The sequence below is a fragment of the Ailuropoda melanoleuca genome, chromosome 1 (genome assembly GCF_002007445.2).
Source record: "Ailuropoda melanoleuca isolate Jingjing chromosome 1, ASM200744v2, whole genome shotgun sequence".
Classification (NCBI taxonomy): domain Eukaryota; kingdom Metazoa; phylum Chordata; class Mammalia; order Carnivora; family Ursidae; genus Ailuropoda; species Ailuropoda melanoleuca.
Genome location: NC_048218.1, coordinates 183,755,729 through 183,767,305, shown reverse-complemented (window position 1 = coordinate 183,767,305; position 11,577 = coordinate 183,755,729). Strand labels below are relative to the sequence as shown.

At 40.0% G+C, this 11,577-nt stretch overlaps 1 protein-coding gene across 2 annotated transcripts in view; it reads right to left on the bottom strand.

The window, feature by feature from the left end:
• Positions 1 to 9,399: 9,399 nt before the first annotated feature.
• The window catches only part of CPED1 (cadherin like and PC-esterase domain containing 1), a 261,922-nt gene continuing 259,744 nt past the window's right edge, over positions 9,400 to 11,577 (bottom strand). For both annotated transcript variants that reach the window (XM_002922427.4, XM_019802992.2), the window contains one exon: positions 9,400 to 11,370. In XM_002922427.4, coding sequence (XP_002922473.1) covers positions 11,152 to 11,370 — 219 coding nt within the window. In that variant the 3' untranslated portion in view covers positions 9,400 to 11,151. The remainder of the gene's footprint in view (positions 11,371 to 11,577) is intronic.

Genomic DNA, 11,577 nt, shown 5'->3' with positions numbered 1-11,577 from the left:
TTTTTCAAAATGCAGTTTCAAAAGTAGCACTAATCAGATTAGTCAGTACAAACCGAGACATTTTCCTTCTGTGACTACAATTACCCTCTCTGATTAAGAGCATCTTTGTATTCCGTCAGCAGTGGAGTGACTTAGTGGCCGTGAAAACAAACACACGGCTGGATAATTGAAAATTGTAGTTTTCAGCTGGAGACTCTGACCTTCGTTGTTCGTGGTCTATCCGCTGAGATGTACACACGGACTCTGTGGTTAAACTGTAGGCCGTGCTGGCTGACGGATCATCGTGACACCAACTGACATTCGCCACCATCTCTTAAGGTTTCTGAACCTCCTCTTTCTTCCCCCCCTTGATTCCTCCTGCTCTCATTTCTTTACTTTCTTTATCCTTCTCATGTGCTGTCACCTCCTCTTTTTCTTTTTTTCCCTTTTCCTTCTTCTTTCCTTCTTGTAACCAGATGGACACAACTGGCTGGCCTGCCTTCCCAGCTGGGGTTCTAGATCGGAACCGAACCACAGGAACAAACAGCTGATGTGTCTGGAATCATAAGAATGGGTGGTGCAAGTGTGTGAGTCCTGTGCCCTAAGGAGACGTATGCCAGGGCTCGACGTCGGGGACTGCCCAGAATCAACGCTGCAATAGAGCATTGCTGACGCTTACTCTGCTTAGGTGACAGTTATGCTGTTTCTGTGCATGAAAGGAACAGAAGCATAGACGTTTTTCTCGTTTGCCTTCAAACCACGAATCTACCTTACCTCTCTGGAGGCCAGAGACCATCGGCATATCTAGTCAACATTTAAAAATCCTGTAAAATCCTTTAGAACGTAGAATTTCGCCACGAAATTTTTTAACCTTCCTAAATTTTCAGGGACCATTCACGTCTTAGAAGGTCGATGAACATCCGTTTTCATAAATGACCTGGAATCGTTTGTGTGGAGGGAGAGGAGCAGTTATACACTTGATTGAATAACTCCTTCTCTTTCTGAAAAATGCACCTGCCGGAGCCAGGGGAACGGGTAAGGCAGTTAGGATGCCCAGCACACCAGCACCGCCAAACTGATCCTGCAACCCTCGAATCGGTTGGCGTAGCAGCCAGATCGCACTTATACTCAAATTCTCGGAGCAATGAAGGAGAGATAACAGATATTCTACTCCCATCAACAGGTAAGCAGATGACTGATGGTTTTCAGTTTAATGATGCTTTACATCCTTGGCAACCCTCGAAGGAGGCTGATTTACACGCAGTGCAGTGAGCTACAATCTTTTGTTGCTCTGGGCAGTAGTGGAACCAGCAAATGGAGAGAGAGAGAATAACAAATGATGCTTATTAGGTCAGAAGACTGAGCTGAGTTGGTAAAATGCAAAACCGCGGGTAATGGGAGTCACCCAGTCAGGTCACCGCTCCAGGCGAGGAATTCAGATTCCTGTAGGAATTCCAAGGAGGTACTATATTCGAAGTCCATTCATCGCCTGACTGTAAGTGATTTTAAAGTTCAGCCTCCAGAGGTGAAGGTGGCACAGCATGGCGCTAGGTCATAGTGACCATGTGGAAACCAGTGCCCCTCTGCTTTTCAGGGTCCCCCTTTCTCCATGAGGAATCTTCTTTGCAATAGCGTTCCCTTCAGAATTGTACAGAGTCCTCTTATTTACCCAGTGCATTGAATTTACTAGCTGTTTGGAGAAAACTGTGATTAAATTCACTCGTACTGCAAATGTCTAATAGCCTGAACTTTCCAAGGATATTAGCGTCTTAAAAGACCCTGGAGGTTAACGTGAAGTGATTTCAATAATTGAAAGGATTTCAAACAGAAGAATCTAGTAAAATAAAGAATTGTGGACACGGTGGGGAGCCATCTGGTAACAAAGCAAGAAGCTTTCTTTTTGCTCTTTATTCCAGACCTAACTTTGTGCTAAAGAAGGAGTATCTTTCTCATGGCTTGCAGACCTCTTTACACTTTGCAGATTCATATTTAAAAGGCATATATTATACCTTGAAAAATTAAGTTGCTGATGAACATACCTGCTATCTTGTTCTAGGAAAAAATATGCAGGGAACTCTTTCAGTTAATTCGCTGTTGCAAAAAAAATTATGGAATCAGAGTGTGTAAAGGATGCAAGTACCTATTTGAAATGCACAGAAACAGATGTCTCCCTACCTATGCTTTTCAATGAAAATGTAATCCCTCCACCCATAGCATTTTCAGTTCTGTAATTAAATTCAGTTGCATTGTTAATGTACTGTTGACATTAACTTGTATCTCATATACACAAGACTGGGAATACACACATGTTAACTTGAAACAGCTGTTCGCAAAATTACTACAATATGGCCAATACTTCTTTTAACCATTATGTCCTTCCATTTAAGCATGATTTGCATCTGTAAGCACTTATTATATATAAAATTATAGGAAGATTTATGGCATAAAAATGATGAATTTTGCTGCTACAATAATATTGCGTTTGACAATAGTACGGTAGAAAAAGAAAGTTAATAGAATGTTTCTACAGATCAGAAGTCATGCCCCATTGGTATGCGTGCCTGAAGGGCAGGGCCTGTGGGGACTTCTTGCCACACACTCTAGGATCTGGTTAACAGACAGCCCTTGGCCATCACTACTGCCTCTCTTGTCTCCTCTGTTCTTGGGAATGGGAGAACCTTTGGGCTAAATTATGTGATGCTCCCTGCTTCCTCCAGCAGCCCCATTTCCGGATTGCTGAGGTCTGAAATTCTGCAAGTAAAAATGTCTTCATTTGTCCTCTTTTAAAGCTTCAGTCCGCTTGTGAGGGCTTGAGGTATAGACCTGTTGCTTCACTAACCCTGGGCATGACACGGCGTGACACCCTTTCCAGTTCCGACAGGGGCAGGGCAGAGAGCATCAGCAAGTGTTGAGTTGAGCAATGAGTGGGGCACAGCGCAGAGGAGGTCTGAAGTCCCTGACTTGCTGCTGCCATCCCCGGCTTCCCCAGCACCAGACAGCCTCTCCAGAGGCTAGGCAGGCAGCTCCGCTGTGGCTCACACCTTCTCCAGCCACCTCTCTGGGCCCCACCTCTGTCCTCGGGGCACAAAGGGAATGAGCAAACAATCAGAACTTGCTAGAGAGGGTTTGAGGAAGTGATAATGCTGATAATGCGATCTCTAACATAATGCTTTCTCAAAGCCTCTTCGACAAGTTCTATTCAGAGCACAATTCCTATCTCCAGAAAATGCTGGAATTTGTCAGGGCATTTATTTTTTCATGTTATAAAAATTCACTGAGTGTCTTTCTTTGCTAGGCAATATATTTCCAAACTGAGAACGCAAAGATTAAAATACTGCGTGAAAGAAGCCAGCCGCAAAAGACTACACATTGTATAATCCTATTTATATGAAATGTTCAGGATGAGCAAATCTATAGACACAAAGAAGATCAGCGGTTGCCTACTGCTGGGGTGGAAGAGGGGAAGCGTGGAAAGTGGCTGCTTTCTTCCTTTTTGGGGCAACAAAAATGTTCTAGAGTTAGATTATGGTGATGATTGCAAACCTGTGTCAAAATACAAACCAACCCTTGAACTGTAGACTTAAGGAGTGAACCTGATGGTATGTAAACTGTGTCTCAAGAAAACAGTTAAAAATAAATAATAAATAAACACAACCAACCAAACAAAAAAGTCCCTTCCTCCTGGAGTGGACATTCCAGGGGGTGCAACATAGGAAACCATGAAAGCTAAAGGCTGGCATAGGGTAAGTAGAGCACAAAGAAAGCACACTTTGGTATCTGAGGAATCAGAGAAAAATCCCTAGAGGGGATGACATCTGAGCTGAGAGGGGATAGACAGAGACAAGAGACTGGGAGAAAAGTATGTGGCGAGCCCGCGCTCTGTGAGATACTGTATGGTAGAAAGACCAGTAAGACTCAGTCCTAGGCCTTGAGAGGCTAAGGCTAGTGGGGTGGGATAGAAAGAGATGATTAGAGATAACTATTATATAATGACGTCGCACAACAACAGAGATGGGCACAGGGGCTGCGGAAATAACAAAAAGGGGAAACAGATCCAGACAAGGAGGTGAAAGCTGAGTAAAAATTCAGACTTGGGGATGGGCAGTTATGGTTTCAGCCTAGGTACCATCTTGCCAAGTGCCTTCCACCCAGCGGCTCCCACCCCCATCACAGCTTCTAGGGTTCCCTTACCGCCACAGCCTTCGCTCCTCACCCACGTCCATATTGGTCAATGGGGAAGCCCTATGACGTCAGAGCCGCCCAGGAAACTCTGAGGGGGAGGGGTGCGGAGAGGCAGAGTGCAGGACAGGAAGCCTGCCCCAGAGGAAGTGCCCCAACAGAGTCCCAGTGACCCATTTGTTTTCAGTAGGGCACAGAGCGGCCCGGTCCTTCTTTCAGCACATTCTCCTTGTAGTTTTAGTCGTGGGAGTCCTCATGACTCCGTAGTTGAAACCTTCCTAGCATCTTCCCATTCTGAGGACTTCTGGCAGTTTGGTCGCTTGTCACCTCTTAGGAGAAGCATCTGCCAGACACTTCCTCTAGCTCAGCCCTCCCGGCTCTGCCTGGCAGAGGCCTCTGACCACATTCCCCACATGCCCAGACGAGCACCCGGGGAAAGCATCCAGAGATAGAGAACCTGTTATTCTAAAGCTTTTATATGCTGCTATAAATTTAAAAATAAGAGGAATGTTTTAAAGAAATGAACGCAATGGACATAGGGTTATTTGGTGCTTCTGTATTATCTATTACAGTGTGTGTGTGTGTGTGTGTGTGTGTGTGTGTGCACTCGTGTGTGCGTGTGCACAAACACATATACTTACAAACAGAAGTGTGTATGTATGTTTATTCATTGTGAGTTTTGTTTAAAATAATCCAGAATGCCCGTTTCCGAGTCCCTTATTGATACACACTCTTCCCTGGACACAAACGAAGGAAGGCTTGGTTTCGGCCCCACAGACTTTCATGTCTGCAGAGGCAGCATAACAAGTCGGTGAGGGAAAGGCTTTTATTTTCACTGTATTTGATAACAGTTTACTGAAGATGATGCCCAGGGAGGCTTCCATTGGAAGAGAAATTGACTTTCAGAAACTCAGTACTTCAAAGACTTACCATGACCCCAGGAAAGAGAAAAATACCACTTAAGCCAATCGCCCACTTGAGACTGCCCATTCTTCTGAGAAATGGGAACCTGAGATGCAACGTCTCTATCAGTCTCATCTTAGAGTCCATAAATAATTCATGAAAAATATCAATTTATTTATAGGACAGGTGGCCAAGAGAGAGTTCCGGATGTTCCCCAATAACATGGCCCTGGAGCTCCATCCTATTGAAATGATTCCTGTTCTTGGCAGGAATAACTTGTGCTAAGGGTTGTATCCACACCCTTTTAAAAACATGCCATTGATTTTGCATAACTAATATGAGCATTGACATGGGGACTCGTTAGAGACAAGTACGTACAGAGACCAGGTGCTCACATGTTGCACATGTGGTGGAAGCTGATGAATCCGAATCTGTGCCATTTGGTGACTATACTTGTTTTAGTCTACAGAGGAATTGTTTCTATTCCTAATTTGGACCAAATTTTATCTTACAAGTAGAAGACGTAGCTGCAAATGATCTCATGCCCTGCCAATGACATAGGCACAGGTTTTTAACAAAAGGCTCATAAAACTCTTTTTATGATACTGTAAAACTGGAGAGTTCATGCCCATTAAAACATAGGCTTCATGTTACATGTAATTAAGGCCAGTAGGAAAACGTAAAAATGTAAGTTTAAAAATGTATCTTGTATTACATATTAAATACACACAGAGAACACTGCGTAAGTTCCACCTCAAAGACAAAACTAAAGACGAGCAGAAAACGTCATGGTGGGTGAATGATTCCAGGGCCGAAAATGAATTGCTGTTCAAGTTCTTCAGTTCTTCAGTTCTCTTGAAGGTTACAGGTTATTTTCTATTTTCTTAATTGTAAATAAGCAAGTATTGTTAAAGTTACATTCAGCTGCTATTTGGTTAATCTAGGTGATGATAATTTTTGGTCCACTGAAGTTTGAAAATGATTATGTATTTTTTCCTTAGGAATGAGGACTTGTGTCTTAAGAAGAGATTTGAAGAGAGATGAGCAAGATCTGTCAAAGGCAGCTGGAGAAGGTGCTCATAACTTTTATCCATTCTAGAACCCAGTGCGAGACAAAGGCCTATGCTATAGCCCCTCCTTCCCATCCGTGCTGATTGCGATGGGTGCCCTGGATTAACCTAAGTCACGTCGGCTTCAGTGTCAGTGTTGGCATTTTGTACCATCTGTTCAGCTGTGTGTATTCGCTGCAGAGGGATGTCAAGAATTCTGAACCCCAGCTATTAATGAAAGCTCTACTGGGGACCAAACAACCTGTTATATCTAAGTGGGTATACGATTGATTAGATATTACATCATAGGCCCATTTTACTTTAATGTTCTTAATTTTTTCTAATATTCAAATTTATTATTTAATTTTAAAAGCATATAAATTATAGACCAAATAAAAAATCAAGTCATAGACTATAAATTAAAATGTTGACCTTGATGCCATACACTGAGTTTTCAATCTATACATTTTGAACAGTTTTTATTAGAGGGAAAAAATGGAAATACAATTGGACAAAATATACGAATAAATAAAACACATACCGTCATCATTATATCATTTAGCCTATCACTAAAAGCTGCATCGAATTGATGCATTTCACCAGCCAACCATAAAATAAGGAAAATTTTCATTAAATAGTTGAGAATCAATTGGCCATATTTTATATTTATGATGTCATGTTACTTTAAATTCTTATGTACTAATAATCAATCATAATTACTCTGCTTTTTAAAAATATCAAAACATTTTAATAAACTTTATAGGAATTACTTTTTCATGTAATAAAAATAACAATATGACATTATATATAAATTTCCTAAGAAAAATGCCTCTGTTAGATCTATTACATGTCTCCTCATAACCAGCCCGTTGGCGGAGACCAAATTCAAAACCTAATCTAAATATGACGGCTTTGTCAGAATATGAAGCCCCCTTTTTGGTGTTTTCTCTAAAGACAGCTGTTTAATTTTGTTCTTCCTCTTAGTTGGGTTCAAGTAATTATCTTCATTTACATTGCAAATATACTTAAAAATTGTAAATATTCTTGATAAGTGTAAGAATTAGCGTTTTGATTGTGTATTGCATGTGTTAAAGCATAATGATCCGACATTTAATAGAGCCGTAAAACAAATTCTTTATATTTCGACGACCATAAAGAAAACAAATGGAGCCCCATTTTAGGAGGACTGCATGGTCTATATCAGTTAGAAAAAATGAGTTCTCCCGCCCCCTACACCGAGTGACAGAATCATAAAAGAAATATGGAAGTTGATAATAGCAGTTACTGCAGCAATAAAAACATGATAAAAGGTTCTTTGACAGTTTGAAACCTTGGAAGCCTTGCCAAATACAAAGTCGAGTTTGGAGGCACTGGCATGATCCTGCTGTCTTTAGGAGGTCTTTGGGTCTTCTGACAACTTCTGGTTCATCCCCCTAAGTCAAAGTGATCTATCAGAATGCCTTAGTTTCCAAGAGCAATCAAAGTACATGTTAAAAAAAAAAAAAAGAACGAAAGACTACAATAGTATTTCTGGAGCAAGGACTCCTCGGTCCAGTCAAAATGGTAGAAACGGCTGTAGTATTGGTTTGCACTTGGATGTATGTTTTTGAAGTTATCAGCTCTTATGAACTCACTCAAATTTGTTTATTTTTGCTTATTTTTTAATTTTTTAAAAAAAGATTTTATTTATTTATTCAACAGAGATAGAGACAGCCAGAGAGAGAGGGAACACAAGCAGGGGGAGTGGGAGAGGAAGAAGCAGGCTCATAGCGGAGGAGCCTGATGCGGGGCTCGATCCCATAACACCGGGATCATGCCCTGAGCCGAAGGCAGATGCTTAATCGCTGTGCCACCCAGGCGCCCCAATGTTTGTTTATTTTAAATACAATAATCCTGGGGCGCCTGGGTGGCAGAGCGGTTGAGCGTCTGCCTTCGGCTCAGGGCGTGATCCCGGCGTTATGGGATCGAGCCCCACGTCAGGCTCCTCTGCTATGAGCCTGCTTCTTCCTCTCCCACTCCCCCTGCTTGTGTTCCCTCTCTCTCTGGCTGTCTCTATCTCTGTCTTATAAATAAATAAAAAATCTTTAAAAAAAATAAATAAATACAATAATCCTAGCCACCGATGATGACATTTTTCACTTTTGAGTTGTTCATTTTTGCAAGGTGAAAATTCATGGGGAAAAATTTCAGATACTGATGATTCTTTCAGTACTTGTTCAACTTAAGGAGCCTTAAAAAGGCCCTAACCCTGACTCTCTCCCCCGGCTCTTAACTTTATTTCTGTATTAGACCTCCGTCTCCCCACCGTGCCAAAGCATTGTAGCTTTGAAATAACCCTTAGTGGGTTACATATTTTTTGACCAGTTTCTGTACTTCTTCTTGGAATCCTTCAGTGAAATGGAACTGAAAGAAGAAACTTCAAATGCACAACAGCATTATGTTTTCTGCATAAACATGACCGGCACTATTTCCATGTCTAACACCCGTGACTTCTTCTAGTGCTTTCTAAGTGGAGATTATTGTTTTGTAAAGTTGACTGCTAGGCACAGGGGCATCTAACATGAGGAAGATCAAATGACCCAAGTGTGAACCCAACTGGCAGGCAATGGTGAGCCCTTCTTTTTCATATGTCCCTCCAGGATCCTTGTAGCCTACTTGGATGGCTGGCAAATAGCTCACTGTGCTTTTAAATGCACACACATGCACACACACACACACACACACACACACACACACACAATGTCAACAGTGATGCTTGGAAATGCTTATGCAGTTATTCCTGACTTTTAATATTGTCAATGTTTTCTTTAGTTGAGTTCAGTTTAGATTGGATACTAATCAGTTCTTACCAAAAATAATACACTTCCTTTAACTTTTACATATAAAAATATGCTTAAATACCTATTCCTATTTTTCCCCACTCGATTTATAAATGTGCTAAGCACATACAAGTACACACACACACCCCTATTTCCCCAAGGTAAAATAAAACTTTTTTTTTTCAATTAAGGAGTAACTAAAATGATTCCTAACATTTCAGCGCATTATCTTTAAAAAGAAAAAAACAACTCTTCATTGCACTACGTTCAAAAGTTTTGGTCACTGTACAGCAGGGAGTTCATCTGATCAAAATTCAGAAGCTATCAGGATTGGAAGGAACTAGACAGTTATCCTATGAAACCACACTCAAATAGTTGAATCTGTATGATGCCATGTCCGCCAAGCAGTCTCTGTCTGGTTGCATGCCTCCAGGGAAAAGGAGAATAAAGGATACTCTCTGAACACAGACTATTACCAGGAAAACATTTATTAATAGTATTATTACACTTGTTTCTAAAATCTATTATTATTGCAACGGTGAAGAGGTAAATGCCAGACTAACCTCAGTCAGATGGTTATTATAGTTAGGTTGGTAGTAAATTACAAGAAACATCCACAGACTATAATCCTGTAATACATCAGAACACGATGGAGAGGCTGCATGAATTGGCAACATTTTCTATCATTAAAAAGAATAATCGAAAACCTAAAAATGGTGCTTGCCTATAGTTGCAGATATTAGAAAAATCTTTCATTTTAAAGGGTAATTCTGTACCATTAAAAAAAAAATCTATCATCTGCCAAAGACAGATATGTACTGTTTCTATCAAGTGATAGTTGTGCTTAAATATAATTTAAGACAGTTAAATATAAATTCATGTTTACTTCCATATAAAAATATATATAAAAATAGAGTATTTAAAGAGGTGGATATTCATACTAAGGAACTGATTGATCAAAATAGTCTTTTTTTGGTATGATAATGAAATTGAGGTATTTGTGTATTTTGTAATTTCAAACATGGATTGAATAACTCTCTCAGGTTTTTTTTATCCCCTCCAAAGGAAAACAGTTCTTTAAAAACCAATTTTAACTGTGGGCTATCTCTCAACAAAGCACTTGTAAAATAAAGAAATGCACTATTTTGAAATTAACAGGTAGAAGAGAAAGTTCTCGTTACTAGAATTGGGTATGTTGTATATATATGCTACAGTTTTAATAAAAAAATAATTTTATGTTTACTCTAAATTTGTATTAGATAAATCAAAATATCGGTACTAGTAACATAATATTTGTGGACATATGCAAATGTTGTATGAAAATAAACACCTATGCACTTGCAAATGGCTAATCCTTTGAAAATATTTACATAAAATGTAAGCTTAAATTACACAGGGTTCTCATGGCAAACAAAAGCTTTCTTAAGTAGTATCATCAGTAAAACATAATAAAATAATACACTTTAAAATTACATATTTAATCAACTTAGACTGCTTTTTTACCCATCCAAGTTCACAGACAGGATAGGAGGGAATGTTTATGAAAAGTACGAAGAGTGCAAAGTTAAATGCATTGGTGTTTTAACTGTAAAATATTACATTTCCTATCTCTCTCATAGAATCGCTTCGAATTCCTCGTGGAGCATTCCTGTTCTTTTCCTTTTGATTGTAAAATTCAAGAAATATAGGAAGAAATATTTTTCTTGAGCATTAGATTCACAAAGCCTAAGCCATCATAAACATCACTTTTTTTTTCCTGGAACGACACAAACACAATCCCTACTTGCAAGTGGAATGTAACTGCTTTTCTCTCCTTTTCAGTATTAATGTACCGAGAGAGAAGATAACGCAACACTTGAGAGCTTTGTCCTTTTTGTCCACATAATTCAAGTGTCTACATTTCTCCTTATTATCACAATGCAATACTTATCCCACAGTGGTTCTAATTTACGATCATATTTCAAGCGACCTTTTTCTAGCTCTAGCGTTCCCCTTGAAAACAAATGATTTTCAAGTGTATATCTCGGCTTTATAAAGCTGGAGGAAAAAAGTGTTATTACTACTTTTTTTAGCCGTGTGTGCATCGGCGTGTATGTGTGCCAGGGCGCGTCGTGTGTGGTCCATCCAAATACACGTGATGTACAGGAGCTGGTTCTTAGACTGCTGTCCAGGTGAGTGAGCGGCTTGCCGCCAAGTCCAAGCTCGGTCCTCCTGCAGGGAGTCTACGCAGGTCTTCCACTTGCACACATCCTGCTGAGAAGGATTTCAGAGCAAACCTGATTAATTGGACCTCTGACATGATACGGTGATTGAAAATTTGTTACGGAGTCTTGTTGTTGCTGTAGTTTGCTTTGATTGCTGAAATATTTCCCCACAATATGATTTCTTGATTGTTTCATTTTAATAAAGTGATATTCTTTGGTTAACTTTGATTTCACTACCTGCAAATAAAGAGCAAAAAATAGTCAAAATCAAGGACCTTCAAGCCCTGCATCGAGTAGTATTAACTAACAAACTTGAACCGCATCTGTATCACACAGATGTCGCCTAACGGGCATAAATATGACCTACGTAACCAGGAGCCGGAGACACTTACCTTTCAAAAACAAAAACAAAAAACCCCACAAAAACTAAAGACAGAATTAGAA